The following is a 24,179-nucleotide window of genomic DNA, read 5'->3' on the forward strand; positions in this document are numbered from 1 at the left end:
GAACTGGAGGGGTTAAAATCAATTCTCCCGCTGATGGCTTATTTCATCTCCATTTGTTGTTCCTGAGGTTTGGAATTGGGATGGTTGGGTTTGGCTGAGATTTTGTTTCCTGCCGGTGATTATTTTCTGAAGGAAAACATATGATCTTTTCGTATGCTTTGCTGCAGACTATATTAATGGGATTAGAATGAAAACATGGAGCGCTGGCATTTAATTTGTGATGAAATCGTTCATCTTTCTTGAATTTACAGATTTTGTGTGTGTGTTTGTTACCATTGCTAGTTATGCCCACACTTAAATGTTGCCATCTGTCTGTCGGGTCATGGTGTTTGCATTTACATGCAAGGGTGAAAGTTCACGAACGGTATTTTCGATGCACTCTATACATTTCAGTGTTTTTTGTTATCTTCTTCAGGATGGATCCTAGTAGCTGCAAAAGGCACAAGCATGATACTGGGCATGATAGCTTGCCAGGCACCCAATCTCCGTCAAGCATCATCAGTCATACCAGATCTGTGCGTCTTAGGTTTCTCGAACGATTCGACGAGTTGAAGTATGGGAGTGCCACTGAAGATTACAAGGCAATTGAGAGAAAGAAGCACCAACTTATCAGCACCCTTGAAAAGCTGCAACAAGTACCTATCAAGTTGCCCTGTGCCAGCGCCACGCTCGAGACATCAGATGCAGGATTACATGGTGCTGCACAAAGTGAGAGAAATATTAGTTCTGATAATATTGTCGACTTGGATCAGTATGATGTTGGAGATCATACCCATGGTAACATGGACAGTACTGAGGCTCAGAAAACGGTCATTTTACTTGATTCCGATGATGAGGACATGGTTAAATCCTTCGGAGATGGAAATTTATCTGATTCTAAGCAAAATGCCGATTTTACCCAAGATTGCATGCCGGCTGAGCAGCCTTGCCAAGACCAGGACATCATCATGCGCAATGATGAGAATATCAATTCTGAAGCTCTTGTAGTTGATCCAGGAAAGCACAGCATGGGTATCGACAATGAGGTGCATTCAACTCGTCATAAAAAGTCTCTGTTTTTCAATGCATCTAGTTTCCCTCAAACAATATTATAATGGACAATTATGCATGTTTTTACTACCTGAACAAGAGAGGAGGCAATAGAAATTATTCATTCTCATGATTGCAACAAATAGCTTACGTGATAATTAAGAAAGCATTGATGGATTAAACCCATAGACCATCTATTTAATGCACAACTGCCTCATTACCTAGTCAAGCCTCATCAACTGCTTAGAAGTATCGCGTTTGTCGAAACTTATGCCAACATGATAAGTACTGACTAATTGCCATCTATGTTTCAAGCCAAAGGAAATTGCTTTATTCGATGGCCATGATACTTCAGAGCCACAACAACTGAACAAGCAAGGACATTATCACATAAACATTCACAATGAGGTCTGCATCACTGTTCACTCTCGAAATGATAATCAATATTGTTGAATCATGTTTTTTTTCTATATTGTTCAATCAGAGAACTACTGGTAATCATCGAGCATGTTCATATATATGCCTAGATGCTAATACATATCATATCTCAATAACACCAGAAGTCCTTGGCCATTTTATATTGTTATATTGCGCTTGAAGCAACTCAATGATGTCTGTGAAGTAAATTTCTAATATACATTTAATATCCTGCTTTTGCCCTGTTGAGTTATAGGGAAATCTGATTTTACTTTCATCATTTTTTCCAGAAAATATGCCCACTCAGTTTCAAAAAAGAAAAAGTGATTGATTATTTCACATGTGACTATATGGGAGACAATATTGTTTATTAATCACAATCTCTGGATTGATGAATGGAATTGTTTCTCCCAGTAATGTTCACTATCTTGTATTTCAACAGAGTCGTGATGAGGAGAAAGAAACAAGGGAAGGAGAAGGTGAAGATGTCCAAAGTAAAGGCCACATGGAGAACAACAATATATCTGCTGTAGATTCTTATGAAATATCTTGTGAGGTCATACAAAGTGAATCCATGGAAGAGGGAAATTATAATCACATTGATACCATTGACAATCCAGTTGATGAGCTGGATGACCTTTGGAAGGACATGTCGGTTGCACTGGCAATGTCGAAGGTATCTTTTTAATAAACTCACTGCAATCCATCTTCGACATTGTTTCTTATATCAAGTTAGATCTCAACATTTCATGAACCTCAGTGCCTAGCTCCCTTGATAAATTGTTTTCATGCCTGCACTAATGAAATGGTTCTCAGCCAGCATGCCCCATAGAATACAATATTTGTACTACATGCGTATAGCCGAGGACCATTTCTTCTTCTAGTACTTGGTGTATATCATCAAAATTTTAAAAATGTTAATGTTGTCATCCCCATCAGTTATGTGACTATTTTGCATTTTATCACTGAAAGGTTTAGAGTTGGAGCACACGATCTTACTGGTTGTCTTGAAACTGCCAGTTTTTCATTTGCATCCAATCCTTTTTCGTTGTCACACACATATTTTGATGCTTTACCATCATCATACTACTGTTTTGTGTTCCTTTATGCATTCACTTTGTATAGTTTTCTACCATTACTTGCTTTTTGATGAGTCTGACCAACATAGTTTATCTAACCAGACCATTGGAAGTGATCACAGTATTGTTCCGTCAGAGAAGAATAGTTCTGAAGTAGTGGATGATTGTCATCATGACTTCGTGATGAAAGATGATTTGGGCATTGTGTGCCGTGTTTGTGGTTTGATCCAGCAACGCATTGAGAATATTTTTGAGTTACAGTGGAAAAAGGTATGTAGTATCCAGTCCAAATTAGTCCAATTTACTTTCTTGAATACTCTAGAGATAACTACTAAAAGATTCAAAGTACACAACTTCATTTGGCATCACAACATCAACTAGTTATAGCGTCTTCTTGTCAATCAAATCATTGATGATTAGTTCTGGATGTCATCATTCATAAATTTTCTTCACCGGTTTATTTGTCATTAGTGATTAATAGATCGAACAAATTTCCTATACGAGCACCCATGACATGTGTTTTAGATTTTGACTAATTCAGTTCATTTTTGTTTGTTAATTTCTACTTTCTCTGTTCAAATCAGCGCAACCGATCCTACAGAACGTATCCGCAAGAACCCAGAAACTGCAACAATCTAGAGGCAACTACTAATCCTTCAGGAGATATTCTTCAAGTTGCCCCTGGTACTCTGTCAATCCACCCTCAGCATTCAGAACGGATGAAGCCTCACCAAGTGGAAGGTTTTAATTTCTTGATCAAGAACTTAGCAGATGAGAACAACCCTGGAGGTTGTATTCTAGCACATGCACCAGGTTCTGGAAAGACTTTCATGCTGATTAGCTTTGTTCAAAGCTTCCTGGCCAGATACCCAGCAGGAAGGCCATTGATTATCCTTCCAAAGGGCATTCTGGCAACATGGAGAACAGAATTTGTCCGTTGGCAAATTAAGGACATGCCCATTCCCCTGTATGACTTCTACTCCTCCAAAGCTGATAGCCGGTCTGAACAACTCAATGTTTTGAACCTGTGGGAAGAAAAGAGAAGCATATTGCTGCTAGGGTATCAGCAATTTGCATGCATAGTGTCGGATCAGACGTATAAAGCAGAAGCAGTCATGTGCCAAGAGAAGTTGCTGAAGGTCCCGAGTCTTGTCATTCTAGATGAAGGCCACACTCCGAGAAATGAGCAAACTGACCTACTCAATGCACTTGGAAGTATAAGGACTCCTAGAAAAGTGGTGCTCTCAGGAACCTTGTTTCAGAATCATGTCAAGGAGGTCTTCAACATCTTGAACCTTGTCCGTCCAAAATTCTTGAAAACAGAGCGATCTCGTGGGATAGTGAAGCGCGTACTAAGCAAAGTGGACATGTTGGGGAAAAATGCAAGGTCAAGGAACATTTCAGATAAGTTCTGTGATTTGGTTGAAGAAAACCTTCAGAAGGACGCAAATGATAAAATGAGAGCGATGATCATCGAGAGTCTACGCGAGCTAACTGCAAACGTGCTCCACTATTATCAAGGCGAGCTTTCGGAGGAGCTACCAGGACTTTTGGACTTGACCGTTTTTCTGAAAATGAGTACTGAGCAGGAAGAGATCCTGAGGGGTTTGGTGGGACTGGGGAAATTCAGCAAAAGTGCAAAATGCAGTGCTGTTTCTCTTCATCCGTGCTTAAAGGATATCCAGAACATTAAAGACAAGAACCGAGATATTGTCGTTGAGAAGATCGGTTCCATCATGCGTGGAATTGATATCAAAGTTGGGGCAAAGGCAAAGTTTATATACAATTTGCTGTGTCTTTCCGAAGCTGCAGGAGAGAAGGTACTCGTGTTCAGCCGCTACGTGCGTTTTCTGATTTTCTTGGAAATGCTGGTCGTAAGAGAGAAAGGATGGGTTCCAGATATGCACATTTTCAGCATGACCGGTGAATCAACTCCAGACCAGCGAGACAAGGCGGTCGAGAGATTCAACCAATCACCGGACGCTAAGGTTTTCTTTGGTTCCATCAAGGCATGCGGCGAGGGCATCTCCCTCGTCGGTGCGTCGCGCGTTGTCATTCTGGACGTCCATGAAAACCCGTCCGTGATGCGCCAGGCGATCGGGCGTGCTTTCAGACCAGGTCAGTCCAAAATGGTGTACTGCTACCGCCTTGTCGCCGCCGACTCGCCGGAAGAGGAGGATCACAACACGGCATTCCGAAAGGAATGGGTGTCCAAGATGTGGTTCGAATCAAATGATCTTTGTGGCAATGATAATTTTGAGCTTGCCACTGTGGACGTTTCAGAGAGCGGGGACAGGTTTCTCGACAACGAGGCGTTGCGACAAGATATCAAATCTCTATACAAAAGGTATGTGTATCCTAATCGTGCAATGAATCTCATTAAACACTTTGTTTTTCTGCTAGGATGTTGAATGCATCAATGAGTACACCAAACGTCGTTTTCTTTGCAGGTGAATGGCAGTGGCAAGCGCTAACGAACCAGTGAGAGAAAGAACCCGGGCAGGAACTGAAGTTTGAACTTTCTATGCTTCTTTGCGGTGTTTTGTGGATCGTCTTAATCGTGTTCGTATGAAGAGATATAAGAGGGTACTAGTGTCTAGTAGTACAAGTATTTGCACTCTGAAATGCTAAAAGTGTCTAGTGGACATGTATGCCATTAAAAAAGACAAATTATTTTGAAGTTTTTACGATTTGATTGTTCATCCCTGGAGCCAAAACGCCACCCTTGATTGTGGATGCTGCAAGAACATCCTTACTTCGTGTTTTTTCTCCTGAGGCCTTGTTCAGTTAAACCTCTCTTGGAGAGGATTGAGGGGGAATTTGACTTGTAGGGGATTTAATCCTCTCCAAAATCCCCTTCAAACCCCTTGTAACTGAACAAGCTCTGAGGGGGGAATTACACCACCGTTACCACAAGAGGTAACCACCAGACAGTGTAGATCTCGAGGGAAGCTCAGCACTGTAATTATCAGTCGAAAAGTGCCCAGCTCCCTGTGATCTGCAACTCAAGAATAGTTGGTTCAAATTGATTTTGTAGATTCATTATTCATTAGTCTAATCAAACTACTTAGCTAGTTCGATAAAGTTAGGTATGGATGTCATGAACACCAAAAGAAAAACATTCTGAAGGAAAACAGACACACAATAAAACAACTGCACATCGGAGTCCAGAATGGTCGTAGAAACAGCGACGCTACCAGGGAGAAGCTTCGACATATACATTCCTCATGCAGGCATGATGAAAACAACAGTAGCAAAGAATTGACAAACGACGCAACATTATCATTTCTACGGTTTACTCTGTTTATTTTAGCAAGACTTAATAATAAGTCTCTGTAGACTGGTTCTTCTTAGCAGTTTCTGTAGACAGGAACTCTGGAGTCGTCACCGGAAGAAATGAGGACAAAATGTAAAGTTTATTTGTGGTTGAAAATAAGATCTTGCAGCATCCTTGCTTGCTGAGACAAACATATCTGAACAATAAATGATGTCGTCTGGAATGATTTGGCATTTGAGAATAGATTAGTTCCAAGAAAATTATCAAACTGTAACCAGCTAGAAAAGTAAATGAGAGATGCCTGAAATTCAGTTTTCATGAGAATATAAGCATTGCAGATAACATAGAGATTCAGAGTTTACATAGGATGAACTCGACAGCAACTACTGCGTGCGTATTTAGGGTCCAAAATATGAATAACTTGGAGTCTGACAGATAATAACAGAAGTTTAAATTTGATTAGGTTCTTCTGAGCATGCTGTGGTTCCTTGATTGTCTTCAGTTGATCCATTTCCAGTGCTGCATTGTGGCTCTAACTCCTCCATGACAGTTGCTACGCAGTCCGATGTTACAAAAACAGGCAGACCACACTCCAATCTTTTGTCTGGGATCCAGGTAGTCGTGCATCCAAATGGCATGATATTTCTGTAGTCACGTGAGATCTTAGATTCATCAAACTTTCCACTCCAGGTCCTACCTAGGTAGGGCAGGCTGTAGTATGGGGACATGTATGTAGCAGAGCTAACCCCAATCTTACAACAGATGGCGATGACATGAGAGCAGGGCTTGTGAAGTAGCTGCGGCTTGCTGCATGAACAGGTAGCAGTTTTTTCAACTGTGGATCCTTCAGACTTATTCCTGCTGAGGGTATATTCCGACTTCAGGTGAACAGTCACCTCCCTCTTCCTTCCCTTAACTGTAAACTTCCGATCCAATACCTCACTACGAGCATTCTTCTCATCGGCGTACGTATACGTAAGTGTATGCGTCTCAGATTTCTGCATTTTGGAATTCATGTCAACCTGGACACATTCCGGGAAGTTAATTGATGGGCTGCCAATTGCTTTGTTTGCTGCAGCACTTGTGTTTTCGAAGTACTTTACCAAGCGCAGGAATGTCACCTCCACTATCGCACTGAGCGGAAGGCATGTGATCCCTTTCAACACAGGGTCGTTCTTATATACATCAGATATAACACTGCCCATGATGCCATACCTTGCTCCATCTCGATCATATGCCAGTGACCACTTCTCCTTTGGTTTCAGACCGATCCAGTCAGAGAACTTTGTTATCTTTCTGTTGCTGTCATCAGCATGATCTTCCTTCACATTCTTCACAGAATCATGTTGGTTGCATGGACTTTGCGCCTCAAGCTCTTCCACATCATGCTTGACTGATTCCTGCAGCATTTTCCCACTAGCGCCACGTTCTTTCTCCGCCATATGTGTGGACGTTAACTCGTCTAGCTCCTTCCAGATTTTACCAAACTTATGGCGTCTCTTCTGCTGGCAAAGTTTCTTGAACATCAGCAGCAGCTTCTTGTCACCAAAATACGCAAAGAAGTTTTCAGCAAGGTCTTCCATGCACCACCGGCTTTCTGCTTTACGCCACTGTCGATATTCGTATTTCAGAAGGTCTTCCACAGCATCAATCAACTCCCTTTTGTAGTCGTGTATAATGCACACATCAGACTGATGCACCACTGCTCGCTCCAAATTCCTAAGAAACCACAACCAACTTTCCTTGGTCTCACCCTCAACGATAGCACATGCTACTGGAATGGAAAAATCATTAGCGTCCAATGCTACAGCAGTCAACAGCATCCCTTGATATTTCCCACATAGTGGTGTGCCCTTGATGCATAGCACAGGGCGACAGGCGCGGAAGGCCTGTAAGCACTGTCCAAATGCCCAAAACATACGCTGCAGTACTCGGAAACCCTTGCTCTCTGCAACCTCTGCATCCTTGATGTCAACAAAACAACCAGGGTTCTTGCGTGCTATTTCCTTAAGCAACCTCGGGGCAAAGTTGTGTGAATCATAAAAGGTGCCGAATTCCCTCTCCAGAGCAAACTGTCTTGCCCTCCACGCCTCAGCGGGACTAATCTGCTCACCTAAGGGTCCAGTGAGATAATGTACCAATTCCTTCGCTGTCATCGTCAGGTCGTCCACAAGGTCACGGAAGGCGAAGCGGCTACTTGCCAGGCACTCCGTCCCAGGCAACACAACCGTGGCCAGTTGAGAGTAATCAGCAGATACGGCTTTGAGCAAAATGTCGTAGTGCTTGACCTCAGAGGATTGCACATACAACATGAACTTCTGCGTCACATGTTTTTTTCTCTTCAATTTATTTGCATAGGAACTCCAGCATTTGTCCGTCGAAAATTCATGCATGCCCCACGGGTAGTCCTCCAAACAACAGTCCGGTTCGGAGGACTCTTCGTCAAAGAAATCAGTTTTGTGTTGCTTGAGGAGCCCCTTGATATCGAGATCTTGTGTTTCTGGATGCAGCCGGAACAGCCTGAAGACCCAGAGCTGTAGATCCACCAATGACATGGACTGTGGCTGCAGCGGTAGCTCGCCGATTAAGTGAGCACATTTGTTTTCCAAATCGTTGCCACGCACACGGGAAAACCGTTCTCTACGTCCATAGTACACAGGCATCTGAATCGGCTCTTCAACTTCAACCTACACCACCAAACAATGCCACAACACAGATGCAAGAGCTTCAGACGAATCAAACAGCAAAGCAAGTGCTGGGGACAAATTCAGACTAACTAAATTATCAAGTGAGATGATGGGTACAGTGAACTACAGACCTGCGGCTTGTGAGGCTTCCTGACAGCCTTCGCCGTCGCCGGAGCCGGAGCCTTCCGCTTCCTCGCGCTGGCGACGATACCCTGCGAGATCAGAACACGCAGATCTTCAACAAAACGGGCGGCAGCGAATCCATCGAGTGGTGCCCGGAGGGCGGCGAGGAGAGCGTACCGGCTGGGGGACGGGGAGCGCGTCGGGGCCGGCGAAGGACGGGACTTCAGCGGCATCGGCGCCGCCGCGTGGTTCGTCCATCGCCGGCTTCGTTGGAGCAGGGTTGCCGCCGTCGGCGTGGGTTTCCATCTTTTTCTGTGCGCGCATTTGGGGAATGGAAAGAGGGTTTTCCCTCGCTTCTGGAGCTTTTCCCGCCATTTTCTCGTGATGGGCCGCTCGCCAGGAGGTTCCCGCGGCTGTTCCTGGGCTCGTGATGGGCTCTGCATTTCCATTTGCTGTTGGGCTCTCATCCCCACTGAGAAAGAACTCTCCTAAAAAAACTTGCAATATTTTCTCGAAAACAAAAGCTCATAATAAAACAGCAGACACCCCCTAAAAAAAACCGTAGAAAATATAAGATGGAAACCATGTTACAGTGGGGACATGTAGAAATTCAAGCTGAAAATCATTTGGGAGGTATGAACAATAAAAATTTCAGCAATGAATAGTGACAAAAGGTGCAACATTTTTTTTGACCTCACTATTAATGACAAACTTGTTTTTTCTTTCTTACCTCCCAAATGAATATAGATTTGACTATCAAAATTTTCAATGTATTTGGTAAAAATAAATAAGTTTGACTTGTGACAAAACTAAAACTTCAATCAATTTGCAAACAGAAGGATTTGAATGGAAGATCCTTGCTGCCATAATATAATTATGGGGAGACTTGTGTGAGATCTCACATTAAGTGAGATCAATTTTTACCGAAAAAGGGTTACCCTGCTTTGTATTCCAAAGCAACCAACACCGATACATAGAACGCTGGGGCGAGTAGCACAACAAGCTCAAAAGAAAAAGAAGAAGAAACAAATGCCAACAACGGCATCTCAACAAAGCGCGGATGACCCGCCACTGCTGCACCCAGTGGAAACAAAACACCAAAGCCCGAGGCTTCGGTCCGCCACGTGCCAAGCAGCACCCCCAAGAAGGAATGCGACGCCGACGACGCTGCTGCCCGGACGGGTCCTAGGGTTTTTCCCGGCACGCGGAGGGAGTTGGGGGATGGATAACAACGACACCCTCTAGGAAGGAATGGTAGCACCCGCAGGCGTCACCGCATCGGAGCCGAAGACCGATAAGGATTTCTCCCACACTCCAAACCCCACCGCCCGACCGAACCAGAGCCGACCAGCCAAACCTTCGCCCACCACCTTGCGCCATCTCGGTTGTGCCACCACCCACGCCGCCTCACTGCAAACACCACCACGAGGCCAAGAGACCCGAAGAGAAACGCCAAACAATGGAATCAGCGGCACCGTTACCGAGCAGGAGGGACCCACCTCCCCCACCAACGTGCGGGAGGCCCGAGCCCCCGGCTCCGTCGCGGTTGCCGTCTGGACGCGGCAGCAGGGCGCCCCAGGCCACCCCCGGCCCGGCCGGGCCCAAACGGGCCCGCAAAGCCCCGCCGGCCATGCTGCAGCAATTCGATAACCGTGTCGCCGGCCTGCAGCCGCTCGCCGCTCGCCGCCACGCCCCGGCCTCCTGGAGGTCGCGCAACAGGCTCACCCCGCCGTCGGCCCGCTCGGGTCCAGATGGGCCCCGAAGGGCCCAGATCTGGGTCAAGCGGGCGCCGCCAGGACGCGCCGCCGCGCTACCCTGCCGCCAACGGCGACGCCGCTGTCCAGCCATCCGCCCGCGTAGTGCCAGGACCCCGCCGCCACGCCGGACCGCCGCCGCCTAGGGACACCCCCCAGCCCGCTCCGTCCCGCGCCAGAGAAAGCCGAGAGGGAAAAAGCGAGGGGGCCGCCGCCGCCAGCGTCGCCCAGGCCAGGCCCGGCGGCGAGCGCCGATGACGGCGGCAGGGAGGGAAGGAGGAGGGAGGGGCGCTGGAGAGAAGACCGGGGCGCGGCCGGTCACCCGCGGGGGCGACGCGGTCACGAGAGCCCGAGGTTTTTTCCATGATCTACATGTTCAAACATTCTCAAAAAAAATTGTAGACACACCTCAATGGTTGATGTTCAACCTCAAAAAGTTTCAGCTTCTAATTGGACCTATGTTAATAGAAACAAAAAAGACAAAATTGGACGTGAATAATGTCAAAGTACTATTCACCCAAAGTTATCACTATTCACATTTGAATTTGTCTTTTTTGAATCTCGAAATGTACATCGAGTTTTGAGCTGATTTTTTCTGGAGTTGTAGACATACCCCACATGAATGTTTTCAAATAATTTCAGTTTTTTTTCAAAATGTCTAAATATGAATTTTTAGGGTTGGTCTCACGATCACCTAACATGAGACCTTATACAAGTCTCCCCCTATACAATTATATAATCTAAGACATAGTTTAACAAAAAAAATGGTGGATACCATCACCATTATATAACACCATATTTTCCTATCATTATCATGAATACAAAATACCATCACCTAGCAAACACATCTCCTCCCGACCATATCTATGACGTGCCCCGGCGCCAAAACCTACTACTCCCTCCTATCCATAATAAGAGTCGTAGTTTTGAACTAAGGTTGAACTAACCTTAGTTCAAAATTGCGACACCTAGCACATCACGAAAAAAAAGGTGTCCGCAGCAAAAAGAATTAGACACGGTCCAGCTCCGTGTTCTTTCATTCAAAATCTTTGTGGGCGAGAGTGATTTTATTCATTTAATGGACATGGTTGTTGGCCTGTTCCAACTCAGGAATGGTTGATTGATTTTGTATGTTCATTATTCACCAGTCTAATCAAGCAACTTAGCTAGTTCGATGAGGTTAGGAATAGGTGTCATAAACACCATAAGAAAAACGTTCTGAAGAAAAAACACATAAGAAGAACTGGGTTCAGAATGGCCTCTGTTTGTACACGTAAAGAAGTTCAGAAAGATCTTGGAAATTGTTTCATCATCCAACACTAAAAAATGCAGCAGAACTGCAGAAAAATGCATTATGATTGTTTATACTTTTATAGTATGCTGTTTCGTGACTGAACATACAATGGGAAAAAAGCAAAAGGAAATTACTTTCCTCCCGAGAAAAACATGATGAATGATGAAGAACAGTAGCAAAGAATTGACCAACAATGCAGCGTTATCTCTGTACATATCATTTATTTTCAAACTAATGATGAATACGCAGTACTCATTCAGTTTCTCGTGGGAAAAAACATAACATTATTATATTTGTTTTTGGAAAGACCAACTTAGCACAGGTAAATGTGCTAACAGAGCATACTGAAAGCAGCGTGTGAACACCTGATGGCAAATCTGTAGATTGGCTATTTTTTTTTTTTGACTGGAACTCTGTACCGCATTTGCATATGGATTCAGAGAAACTGTTCACAATGCACAGATCTTGGCAATATTCTTGCTTGCAGAGAAAAATGTGTTTAAACAAGACATGATGTCTTCTAGAATGATTTGGCACTCAAGCATGCAAGAGTCCAACAAAATTATGAAACTGTAACGGTGTAACCTACTGGAAAAATAATAATAGAGGGGTTGATTTGCAGTCTCCCATGGGCATAGTAACCATATTGTCTTAATATGCCTAAAATTCAGTTTTCATGCACTGCAAATAATACCAGAGGTTCAGAGTTTACATAGGATAAGCTTGACAGTGACTACTGCCTATTTAGGGCCCAGAATATTAATAGCTTGATAGGTGATAACAGAAGTTTAAATCTCATTAGGTTCTTCAGTGCGTGTTGTCGCTCCTTGATTGTCTTCAGTTGATCCATTTCCAGTGTTGCATTGTTGCTCTGACTCATCTGCAACAGTTTCTAGGCAGTCCGATGTTACAAAAACAGGAAGACCACACTCCAACCTTTTGTCTGGGATCCAAGTTGTTGTATTGCATTCAAATGGCGTGATATTTCTGTAACCACGCGAGATCTTATATTCATCAAAATTTCCACTCCAGATCCTACCTAGGTAGGCCAGGCTGTAGTATGGAGACATGTATGTAGCAGTGCTAACACCAATCTGACAACAGACGGCGATGACATGAGTGCAGGGCTTGTGAAGCAGCTGTGGTTTGTTGCATGAACAGGTGGCACTTTCTTGTGTTGTGGATTCGCCAAACTTACTCATGCTTTCCGATTTCAGGTGAACAACCTCATTCTTCTGCCTCGACTGAACTGTAAAATTCCGAAACTGTTTCCCCTGGAGAACATTTCTGATTTTGGTGTCTAGGCAAATCACGCGATGCATCTTGGATTTCTGCATTTTTTAATTCATGTCATCCTGGACCCGTTCAGGGAAGTTCATAGATGGGTTGCCAATTGCTTCATTTGCTGCAGCACTTGTGTTTTTGAAGTGCTCTACCAAGTGCAGAAATGTCACCTCCACTATCGCACTGAGTGGAAGGCATGTTATCCCTTTCAATACAGGGTCATTCTTGTATATAGTTGATATATCAACGCCCATGATGCCGTACCTAGCTCCCTTTGTGTCATGCACCAGTGACCACTTCTCCATTGGTTTCAGACGGGCCCAGTCAGAAAACTTGGTTACCTTTCCTTCATTTTCATTGGCATGATCTCCTTCCTCCTCAGAGTCCACTGAATCACGTCGGTTGCATGGGCTTTGTGCCACCAGGTCTGCCTCATCATGCTGGACTAACTCTTGCTGCATTTCCCCACTAGTACCACCTTCTCTCTCTGCTGTATATTTTGTTGTCAACTCATCGAGCTCCTTCCAGATTTTAACAAACTTATTTAGTCGCCTCTGCTGACAAAGTTTCTTGAACATCAACACCAGGTTCTTGTCGCCAAAATATGCAAAGAAGTCTTCGGCAAGGTGTTCCATGCACCACCGGCTTTCTACTTTCCGCCATTGTCGTTGGTCGGAACTTAGAAAGTCCTCTATAGCATCGATCAACTCTCTTTTGTAGTCATGTATAATGCAAACATCCGATGGATGCCTCACTGCTTGCTCCAAATTCCTAAGAAACCACATCCAGCTTTCCTCGGTCTCCCCCTCAACGACGGCACATGCTACTGGAATGGAGTAACCATTAGCATCTAATGCTATAGCAGTCAACAACACCTCTTGATATTTCCCGCATAGTGGTGTGCCTTTAATGCATAGCACAGGGCGACAATGATTGAAGGCCTGCACACACTGCCCAAAAGCCCAAAATATACGGTGGAGGACTCGAAAGTTGCTACATCCTGCAACCTCTGCATCCTTGATGTCTACAAAACCCCAAGGGGTTTTACATGTTATGTCCTTAAGTAACCTTGGGGCAAAGTTGTGTGAATCGTAAAATGTACCAAACTCCTGCTCCAGAGCCTTCTGTCTGCCCCTCCATGCCTCAGGGGGTTTCATCTGCTCGCCATAGTGTTGAGCGAGATAAGCTATAATTTCCTTAGGTGTCATTGACAGGTCTTCCACTAGGCGGAGGAAGCGGAAGTTAGAAGTTGTCAGGCATTTCGTCCCAGGCAACACAACCCTTGTCAACTGAGAGTAATCATCATGTACGGCTTTGAGCAAAATAGCATAATGCTTGATCTCAGAGCATTCTGCATACAACATGAACTTTTGCGTCACATTCCTTTTCCGCTTTAATTTATTGGCAAAGGCACTCCAGCACTTGTCAGTTTGAAAATAGTGTGTGTCCCACGGGCAGTACTCCATATACCAGTCAGGTTCGAACTCGTCGAACAAGTCAGTTTTGCGTTGTTTGATGAACCCCTTAATAGAGAGATCTTGTGTTTCTGGATGGAGCCGGAACAGCCTGAAGATCCAGAGATGTAGATCCACCAATGACATCGACTGCGGCTGCAGCGGTAGTTGGCCGATTACATGTGCACAATCTTTTGCTCTAGGAGAAATGTATGAACAATCAACTAAATCATCGCCTTTCACGCAATAAAACTCTGCTCTTTGTCCGTAGTATACAGGGATCTGAATGGGTTCTTGAGCCTACACCAAACAATAGCAGCACATAGATGGACAAATTCAGACGAATCAAACAAGCAAGCAAGATTATTGCGGCGGCAGGTTATAAATGACTTATTGGCACAGTACAGTACAGTGCAGTACAGTACAAACCTGCTGCTTCCGAGGCTTCCTCGCCGTGGCTGCCAGGGCCTTCCGCTTCCTCGCGCCGGCGGCGGCACCCTGCGAGCTCAGAACACACAAGCTTCAACTAAAGGGGCGGCGGGGAATGGATCGAGTGGTACACCGAGGCGGAGGGCGGCGAGGAGAACGCACCGGGTTGGAGGCGGGGGCGTCGGCGCCGATAGGGGAGGCGGAAGAGTCGGAGGCGTAGGGTTCTGCCGCCGTCTCCATCGACGGCTTCGTCGGAGCAGGGATACCGTCGGGAGTATCGGCGGCGGTTTCGAGCTTGGCAGTGGGAAGGGATTGGGAGGAGCTCTTTTTTTTTCAGAACGGAAGAGCTTTCCCTCCATTTTGTCGACCCTTCGCTCCGTTGGGCCAGGGCCTTGTTCAGGATGGGCCGCTGGCTCTAGGCTTTTTTTTTGCTTGGGCTCTGGGCTTTGCATTTCTTGAAGGCCCCCATGCAGCACGCCAATGTTTTGCAGATTCAGGAAAACGAAGTACAGAAAATTCAGGATATTGTTTCAGCAATGGGAAAAGCTTACATTCCCCACGCAGGCATGACGCAACATTATCTTTGTACGGAGTACATTTCATTTCTTTTCAGTCTAATCAATCGGGTTTTAACATGGTGGAATTTGTAACATATTCAAATGGACATGAAATTCGTATTTTGGACTGTTAGTATGTCTGAACCTCTATTTAAGCTATCCTTCTTTTCTTGAATATCTTTTATGCTCAAATGCTAAATCATTCCAGAAGATATAACTTCTTGGCTGATCACTGATGTCTTGGGAGGAAATAACATGCATCGCAGTTCAGTTGATAAATTTGTGCCATTGGCAGAAGCACTCCACTAGATTCCGATGATTCAAGTCTAACAAACAACCATGAAATAGTACTAGCAGCAGTTGAGGTTTCAGTTCTGAGCATGCAAAAAAAAAACTGTTCATGGAACAAGCCGCGGCTGCTTCACAGCAGAGCTAGCGATGGGAGAGGTTTCAACAGAGGATATGGGATCAACAACGTAATTAACCACCTTATTCTCTGAAATGTAGAGATTCGTCTTTTTCCGTTGAGAATTTTTTTAACGATTAGTCTGAGATTGGTTTATTTTCTCTGAATTGTGCATGGTTACTGCAAGAGGTAGAAGACATCCATCAGTTGCTGATTCGACATGTTAAGGAAAACATACTCGTCATATTTTCACAAGTACCAAGAGAATCTTTGAGCAACCTTAAAATGACAGTGAACATGAAAAAAATTCAAGGAGCCTGAGAATGTAAGACTACAGTTGCACATAATTCAAATGAAAAGCTATTATGATCTGAGAAAAACACAGCTGCACGATGCAACCTTTTTCACATTCTTGACAATTAGACTGCCTCAAATACCCTGCCCAAATTCAGGCCAACAATTTTTCATTCATATCTGAAATTTTTATTACAACATGACTCGTTACTCGGTACATTGAGGACTTGCTTAACTCGATGGTTACAAAGGAATTGGTTGCTTCTTTGGGGCAGCAACAACAATACGGTTTTGCTTCGGGATTTTGCAGCTGAGATCGCGCATTCCCCTTCGAGCACGCAGAGTTGAAACTGGAGTCACCTTCTTCACGCTAGGCGAAGCAGCAGTGACAGGCAGTGGTATAAAGCCGACAGAACACCAAGCCTTGGAAGCGACAGGGAGACCTTCTTCACAGGCGCAGCAGCAGTGGCAGGCAGGCAGACCGAAGAGCGAGGCTTGGAATATGATGGTGTAGAGTTTGACAGATGGCTGTAATATGATGCCACCTTTTTTCACATTCTTGACTATTAGATTGCTGTATCTCAAACCAAAAAATCTTCTAACCAGTAACTGTCCCAAACATGGTTATGTGCTTCACCACTCAAACGAAGTATTGTGAAATCCGAGATGAATCCATTGGATCTGTGCCTCAGCACACACTTTTCTGACTAGATCAGCAGAATGTTTTAAGTCGGCGAGATTTCTATGAACATTATTCCGAATCAATAAAGTCGCGAGATTTCTCATAAAAAAATTCCGGGAAAACAAAACGGGTCTGGTGTTCAGATTCAGGAAAAAAGCACAGAAAATTCAAGATATTGTTTCACCATCGAACACTGAGACAGAGAAATGCAGCGGAGCTAGCGATGGGAGAAGCTTTAACGCATACATTCCCCACGTTGGCATGACGCGGTCTAATGAATCGGCAGCATTTCTGCCAATCTCTCTGAAGAAAAGCAGCAACAACATTAATCTGTTTTGGAAGTTTCTGAAGACACTGCAATCACCAGCAATAATATGAGGAGAAAATGTAAACTTTATTCATGGTGGAAAATAAGGGATCCTTTGCATCATCCTTGCTTGCAGAGAGGAACATATCTAAACAAGATATGATTGGCATTTGAGCATGACAAAATCATCAAACTGTAATTAACTAGAAAAGAAAGCATAGTGACCACTAGAGATTCAGGGACAAACTTGATAGCAAACTTGATAGCCGCTTGAGATCTTAGATCCACACAAAAACTCCACTCCAGGTCCCTTGGGTTACTGGGTAACTTTAACATGGTGGAATTTGTAATATTCAAATGGACATGAAAATTTCTTAGGGGGTCTGGATATGCAAGACAGCTATAGTGCTATTGCACATAATTCAAATGAGAAGCTAACATGATCTGAAAAAAGCCAAACCTATTTGTCAAATAGCTGCAATATGATGCAACCTTTTTGACATTCTTGACAATTAGATTGCGGTATCTCAAACCAAAATATCTTCTAACCAATAACTGCCCCAAACATGGTTATGTGCTTGACAACTCAAACAAAGTGAGTCCATTGGATCCATGCCTCAGTACACACTTTTCCGACCAGAGCAGCAGAATGTTTTAAGAAATCATAGATGCATACAACAAACATATATACAGAAAGTTACTCAAATGCTTTGCACAAATTCAGGCCAACAAATTTTCATTAATATCTGATATTGATTACAATATGACTTGATAGTCGGTACATTGAGGACTTGCTTAGCACAAAGCTTCACCTGCACACACACAAGAGTTCACTAACCAATGTTACTTGTCGGAAACTGCAACTTTAACTCACCAAGACACCCAATGCCTAAGAATCCAATTCAGCCAAGATTAAGTTTACAAGAGAGTCAGCACAGTCTCCAAACGCTAGGCAGCTCACAAGATTACGTGTGTATCGACAAGTTCAATTCTACTCCTTTTTTCCTGCTACAAGCCGGGTAGCAAACGGGCGTTTTGGATTTTGCGGCGAGTGCGTTTTACGCTCTGTCTCGGGCCGGAATTGCAGTACATGAGTTTCCAATTTTTTTGGCTCATCTGCTTCACTTTGATTTATTGAAAATGCCCTTTATTTACTTAAACCCTTAACTTAGGACCAGGTGTGGATGTAGTGTAACTATGCCGTACACATCTTAGCATGATTTTTGCTGCCTAGCTAGATGGAGACTCTGCTGACACCCTTGTAAAATCAGTAATGACTGAAAGGGATTCAAAGAACACTAGAAATCTTGGTGATTAAGTGCAGAACCTAGAGATGCAAAGGTTAAATGAAACTCATGTGTGCATGGTTTAGGAAGCAACTAAAAGACTAGGGAAGGCGTAATACCACTGGACGCAGCCAAGGAATTGGTTGCTTCCTTGCTCTGCTTTTCTCACTGCCGACTCTTCTCCTCTGATGTAAGACTACCACCAAGAAGCTTGCACTGCTGATGATTTCTTGCTCTGCTTCCATCACCCGTGGATTTGCATCGCTTGAGCAAAGTCCCGTCGACGAGCCATCTCGAGGAGGTGAGCTTGATAACGCCATGCTTGCTGTCGTGCTTGGAGCAGCTCCTCAGGGGACTTGGTCACGTCGGAGTAATGGATCCAGGGGTCGTTGAACTGCACGGTGTCCGCCATCTGCTCCACCTTTCGCCGGGCCTCCGCTCGGCTGCGCTCGATGTCGCGCCGACGGCTGGCCTCTTCTTTGGAGGCAGAGCGAGCCTTGTCGAGGAGAGCCATGGTGAGGCGAGCCTTCTCGATCAGTTGGCGCATGCTGATCGGCGGCTTCGGTTGCACACTGGGCGCAGCAGCAGTGGCAAGCAGTGGTGTAGAACCGACGAAAGAGCAAGCCTTGGAAGCGACCTGACGAGAGACCTTCTTCACAGGCGCAGCAGCGGTGGCAGGCAGGCAGATTGGAGCCTTGGAAGCCGGGCGCTTGCGGTGGTGGCAAGCGAGCTCCTCGTCTTCAGCCATCTGGCGTCCACGGGCACGGATCGCGCAATGGGCATCCACGGGGTCAGCACCAGCAGCAGCCGGCAAGGTGGTGGCAGGCCCAGGGCGCGCGGCGGAGGCAATATCAGTGGCATCGAAGGAGCCGGGCATCGCCGGCGCATGGCTGCGTTCTCCGTGGTTGACACACCAGACACGGACGGGATCAGCACGTGCCGCCTTGGCAGGAGCAGCCACATCAGATGCGCCCGTGGCGGCATGGCGACGGGGACGCCCTCCATGATGGACGCCGTAGCGGCGGAGTTCTTGGGCGGCTGCGGCGGCCTCCTTGGCGAGGCCGTCTTCCTGGAGACGGCGCTGGAAGTCGGCGTCCCAGCGGGCGAGGGACTCCCGGGACTCACCGGTGGCCTTGGCAAGGCTGTGCTTGGTCCAGTACTGGAGCACCCTCTGGAGGGCGCGCGAGGGCACCCGCATCTCCAGCGGGAGGGCTTGGGCGGCGGCCGGGCGATAGTCCCACGCCGGAGCGACGAGCACCTTGCCGTCGGAGCTACGGAGCTGGAGCACCTTCGCCGCCATGGATGGCGTGTCTTGGATTGGATCTGGGGATTGGGGAGGGAGGCGAACGAATCGAGTTGGAGCAGCTGCCCCCACCGCAAGCGCTTTTATTCATCGGAGAGCTCCTGGTTCTTGCCGGACTCGGATTACCAGCTGCCGCCGGCTGAGCTGGAAATGAACTCGAACTCGAATTCACAGGGGGCAAGCCCTTGGCCGTGTACCAGCCGAGCGGGGCAGGCGATGCCACCGCGCTGGTCCGACCGGCGTACGGGTCGGCCCGCGGCATCCGCGTCTCGGCGTGCGGCCACGGCCATTCCATCAGGGGGCAGGCGCAGGTACCCCGAGCTCCGCGGCGCTGGCCATGGAGATCTTCAGGTGGCGCGCTCGTTGATTTCCCAGAGATCCCCGAACAGCAGCTCCCCCCGGCGCGAGGAAGACGGCTGCATCCCTCCGTCCGCTGTCGCGCCCCGCGCCGCCTCCTCCACGAGGCCGTCAGCCAGCGCGCCCACAGGGCGCGGCTCTGCTCCTTTCTTGGCTCCGACCTCTCGGGCTCTGCTGCTGCCGAGGGCATCTTCTTTCTTTTAACATTATCAAGACTTCTATTCCTCAAATGATCACCATATCGTTTGCAAGTGCTTGGGAAATAAAGACAGGAATAGAATCACGAAAAATGCCTGCAGCTACGGGAATACATACACATATTCCTAAGGCCTGGTAAAAATCTGGAAAAAAATACTTTGTGTTTTGGGAAATACAAAAAAGAAAAAGAATTTTTTGACAGAAATTGCACCCTTTTTCTTCTGTATACTGTCAGAAATTTGTTTTTTTTCTATAGCCCAAAACAAAATAAGACTTGTACCAAAACTTTCCACGGGTATTCAGAATATGTATATGTATTGTCGGAAAAAAAATCACATTCTTTTGAAACTTCCGAAACACAAATTTTAAATTGTTCAAATAGAGAGAGCACTGGAACTCGGGTGCTGCAACGCCTCTCTCATAAAATCATCCCAACTTCCAGAAGTTCTAGTACTATAAGAATTTTAAAAAATATCACACTCCTCTAACCCAATAAGTATGAATCAAGATCTCAATAGATCTACCTCATTTCTTTCAACACATGGCATCCCATCTCTGTTGTCCTTATCCTCCTTGCCACCCTTGCTGGCGGTGGCCTCAGTGCTCACACAATCACAATGTGTTTGAATGTTGTCAATCATAAGACGTCTCTCTCGGCATAAAGTGAGAAAAAAAATCATGTGAGGGTTTGGCGAGACGTGCATGCATGGTTATAGATGGTTTCTTTCGTCTCCAATCCTAATTCTGCAGAGTTGTTCATTTTCAATCCGGCTAGGCACCGGTATGAAAAAAAGATGGATCATGTGCTATTGATTAAGGTTGCATCCTCAATATCTTTTTAAAATAGTTAACATGTAAAATAACATCATATTCATATTATAAACATTTTTCTAATCAAATTCCATATATAATTTGTTAAATTTGAAGTTAGGTTAGAATATATGAATATTTTTAAAAAAGCATTTGATATGTACTACATGTTGATTAACCCAATTATCTGGGCGTTTTCTGCAAAAGAAAAATCTGACTTAAAACTGGCGTGTAGGTTCATAAGGGGATTTTCTGTAAAAGCGAAAATCTAACATAAAACTGGAATGCGGGTTGATTACCATAAACACCGAGTAACTCGCGATTGGAGGCAGCTGGATTTTCTGTAAAAGCGAAAATCTGACTTAAAATCGGAATGCAACCATTGCCATCACCAACCTCTCTGTGCCCGAGCCCGTGGCCCAATACTTCCACCTCTAATGAGGTCATGCCATGGACGCGTTCGTGCCGAACTCGCCATGGTAGCCATCATCGGAGAGTGCCAAAGGTCGTCATCCTGCCACCACCATCATAATTGTTTATAAATGGTTGAAATACATGTGCGGAAAATTGCATAGAATTCAGTATATGTGTTACACCTTATAAGCAAGTTTGTTGACGAATCTACAATTGTCTTGATATTTTGGGTTGTTATCAACTGTTTCTAATAAATGTCATGTTAAACATGACTACATACCACATTTTTTCAATTTCTCGCCACAATTTCTCCTTCTATTTTACTCTTTGTCCCACTTGGTCCAACACGTGGGCTCACTTCTTATCTGCAATTGTAGAAAGAATCAACGGGTGATCAAAGACGTGCTTAAGAATATGTATATGGAGCCATGAGTAGAAGCTGAACGAAATATGCCCTAGATGCAATAATAAAGTTGTTATTTTATATTTCCTTATTCATGATAAAGGTTTATTATTCATGCTATAATTGTATTGATTGGAAACTGAAATACATGTGTGAATACATAAACAAATACAATGTCCCTAGTAAGCCTCTACTAGACTAGCTTGTTGATCAAAGATGGTTAATGTTTCCTAACCATAGACATGTGTTGTCATTTGATAACGGGATCACATCATTAGGAGAATGATGCGATGGACAAGACACATCCGTTAGCTTAGCATATGATCATTCAGTTTATTGCAATTGCTTTCTTAATGTCAAATAAATATTCCTTCGACTATGAGATTATGCAACTCCCAGATACCGGAGGAATACCTTGTGTGCTATCAAACATCACAACGTAACTGGGTGATCATAAAGATGCTTTACAGGTATCTCCGAAGGTGTTTGTTGAGTTGGCATAGATCGAGATTAGGATTTGTCACTCCGTGTATTGGAGAGGTATCTCTGGGCCCTCTAGGCAATACACATCATAATAAGCTTGCAAGCAAATGACTAAGGAGTTAGTCACGAGATGATGTATTACAGAATGAGTAAAGAGACTTGTCGGTAACGAGATTGAACTAGGTATGAAGATACCAACGATCGAATCTCGGGCAAATAACATACCGATGGACAAAGGGAATTACGTGTGTTGTCATACGGTTCGACCGATAAAGATCTTCGTAGAATATGTAGGAATCAATATGGGCATCCAGGTTCCGCTATTGGTTATTGACCGGAGAGGTGTCTCGGTCATGTCTACATAGTTCCCAAACCCGCAGGGTCCGCACGCTTAACGTTCGTGGACAATATAGTGTTATATGAGTTATATGATTTGGTGACCGAATGTTGTTCGGAGTCCCGGATGCGATCACAGACATGAGAGGAGCTCCGGAATGGTCCGGAGGTAAATATTGATATATAGGACGATGATATTCGGACATCGGAAGAGTTTCGGATGGTACCATGTAGTCATCGGATCACCAGAAGGGGTTTCGGGAACCCCCGGGAGGATGATGGGCCTATTGGGCTATTAGAGGGGAGCACACCAGCCCACAAGGGGCTGGTGCACCCCCCTATGGCAGACGGTCTATGGGAGGAAGGAAAGGAGGGGGATTCGGCCTCCCCCTTCCTTCCCTCTCTCCCTTTCCTTCCCCCCTCCGGCATATATGGTATGGGGGGCGGCCAGGGCAGGAGCCCAAGTAGGATTCGGCCCTACTTAGGGCGCCTCCTGGCTGCCTCCCCTCTCCCCCACCTATATATATGTGGGAGGGGGCGCCACACATAGCCCACGACAATCTCTTAGCCGTGTGCGGCGCCCCCCTCCATAGTTTTGTCCCTCGGTCATATTTTCGTAGTGCTTAGGCGAAGCCCTGCAAAGATAGTTTCACCATCACCGTCACCACGCCATCGTGCTGCGGGAACTCATCCACTACTTCTCCGTCTCGCTGGATCAAGAAGGCGAGGACGTCACCGAGCTGAACGTGTGCTGAACGCGGAGGTGTCTTACGTTCGGTAATCGACGGTTGGATCGGGAAGAAGTTCGACTACATCAACCACATTACTAAACACTACCACTTATGATCTATGAGGGTACGTAGACACACTCTCCCCTCTCGTTGCTATGCATGTCCATGGATAGATCTTGCATGTGCGTAGAATTTTTGTTTTGTTTTCCATGCAACGTTTCCCAACAGTGGCATCCGAGACAGGTTTATGCGTAGATGATATGCACGATTAGAACACAAAGAGTTGTGGGCGGTGATAGTCATACTGCTTACCACCAACGTCTTATTTTGATTCGACGGTATTGTGGGATGAAGCGGCCCGGACCAACCTTACATGTCCACGCACATGAGACCGGTTCCACCCGCTGACATGCTCCTTGTTTTGCATAAAGGTGGCTGGCAGGTGTATGTTTCTTCCACTTTAGTTGAGTCGAATTTGACTGCGGTCAGTCCTTGAAGAAGGTTAAAACAACAAACTTGATAAATCACCGTTGTGGTTTTTGCGTAGTTAAGAATGGTTCTTGCTAAAATCCCGTAGCAGCCACGTAAAACTTGCAACAACAAAGTAGAGGACGACTAACTTGTTTTTGTAGGGCATGTTGTGATGTGATATGGTCAAGATGTGATGTGATATACATTGTTGTATGAGATGATCATGTTTTGTAATATCGACAACCGGCAGGAGCCTTAGGGTTGTCTCTTAATTATTGTATGAAATGCAAATGCGATGTAATTGCTTTACTTTA

General features: G+C 45.3%; 4 protein-coding genes across 5 annotated transcripts in view; 1 reads left to right on the forward strand and 3 right to left on the reverse strand.

Annotated features, from left to right (window-relative positions):
* LOC123043957 (protein CHROMATIN REMODELING 35) overlaps positions 1-5,227 on the forward strand; it is a 6,607-nt gene extending 1,380 nt beyond the window's left edge. The window contains exons 2-7 of one of the 2 annotated variants that reach the window (XM_044466571.1): positions 416-1,025; positions 1,345-1,437; positions 1,889-2,122; positions 2,628-2,795; positions 3,110-4,872; positions 4,976-5,227. In XM_044466571.1, coding sequence (XP_044322506.1) covers positions 417-1,025; positions 1,345-1,437; positions 1,889-2,122; positions 2,628-2,795; positions 3,110-4,872; positions 4,976-4,979 — 2,871 coding nt within the window. In that variant the 5' untranslated portion in view covers position 416 and the 3' untranslated portion in view covers positions 4,980-5,227. The remainder of the gene's footprint in view (positions 1-415; positions 1,026-1,344; positions 1,438-1,888; positions 2,123-2,627; positions 2,796-3,109; positions 4,873-4,975) is intronic. The other variant, XM_044466572.1, reaches the window with a different exon arrangement.
* An 866-nt stretch (positions 5,228-6,093) lies between these two features.
* LOC123039120 (uncharacterized) lies at positions 6,094-8,987 on the reverse strand. The gene is made up of 3 exons (XM_044462404.1): positions 8,790-8,987; positions 8,621-8,701; positions 6,094-8,489 (listed from the first exon to the last, which is right to left on the reverse strand). The coding sequence occupies exons 1-3, from the start codon at positions 8,985-8,987 to the stop codon at positions 6,252-6,254; spliced, it is 2,517 nt and encodes an 838-aa protein (XP_044318339.1). The 3' UTR covers positions 6,094-6,251.
* Positions 8,988-12,127: 3,140 nt separating this feature from the next.
* Positions 12,128-15,175, reverse strand: LOC123043958 (uncharacterized). Its single transcript, XM_044466574.1, has 3 exons — positions 14,990-15,175; positions 14,828-14,896; positions 12,128-14,698 (listed from the first exon to the last, which is right to left on the reverse strand). The coding sequence occupies exons 1-3, from the start codon at positions 15,065-15,067 to the stop codon at positions 13,001-13,003; spliced, it is 1,845 nt and encodes a 614-aa protein (XP_044322509.1). The 5' UTR covers positions 15,068-15,175; the 3' UTR covers positions 12,128-13,000.
* Positions 15,176-17,792: 2,617 nt separating this feature from the next.
* Positions 17,793-20,235, reverse strand: LOC123043959 (translation initiation factor IF-2). The gene has a single exon (XM_044466575.1). The coding sequence runs from the start codon at positions 19,657-19,659 to the stop codon at positions 18,604-18,606; it is 1,056 nt and encodes a 351-aa protein (XP_044322510.1). The 5' UTR covers positions 19,660-20,235; the 3' UTR covers positions 17,793-18,603.
* Between the last annotated feature and the right edge of the window lie 3,944 nt (positions 20,236-24,179).

The sequence above is a fragment of the Triticum aestivum genome, chromosome 2B (assembly GCF_018294505.1).
Source record: "Triticum aestivum cultivar Chinese Spring chromosome 2B, IWGSC CS RefSeq v2.1, whole genome shotgun sequence".
Classification (NCBI taxonomy): Eukaryota; Viridiplantae; Streptophyta; class Magnoliopsida; order Poales; family Poaceae; genus Triticum; species Triticum aestivum.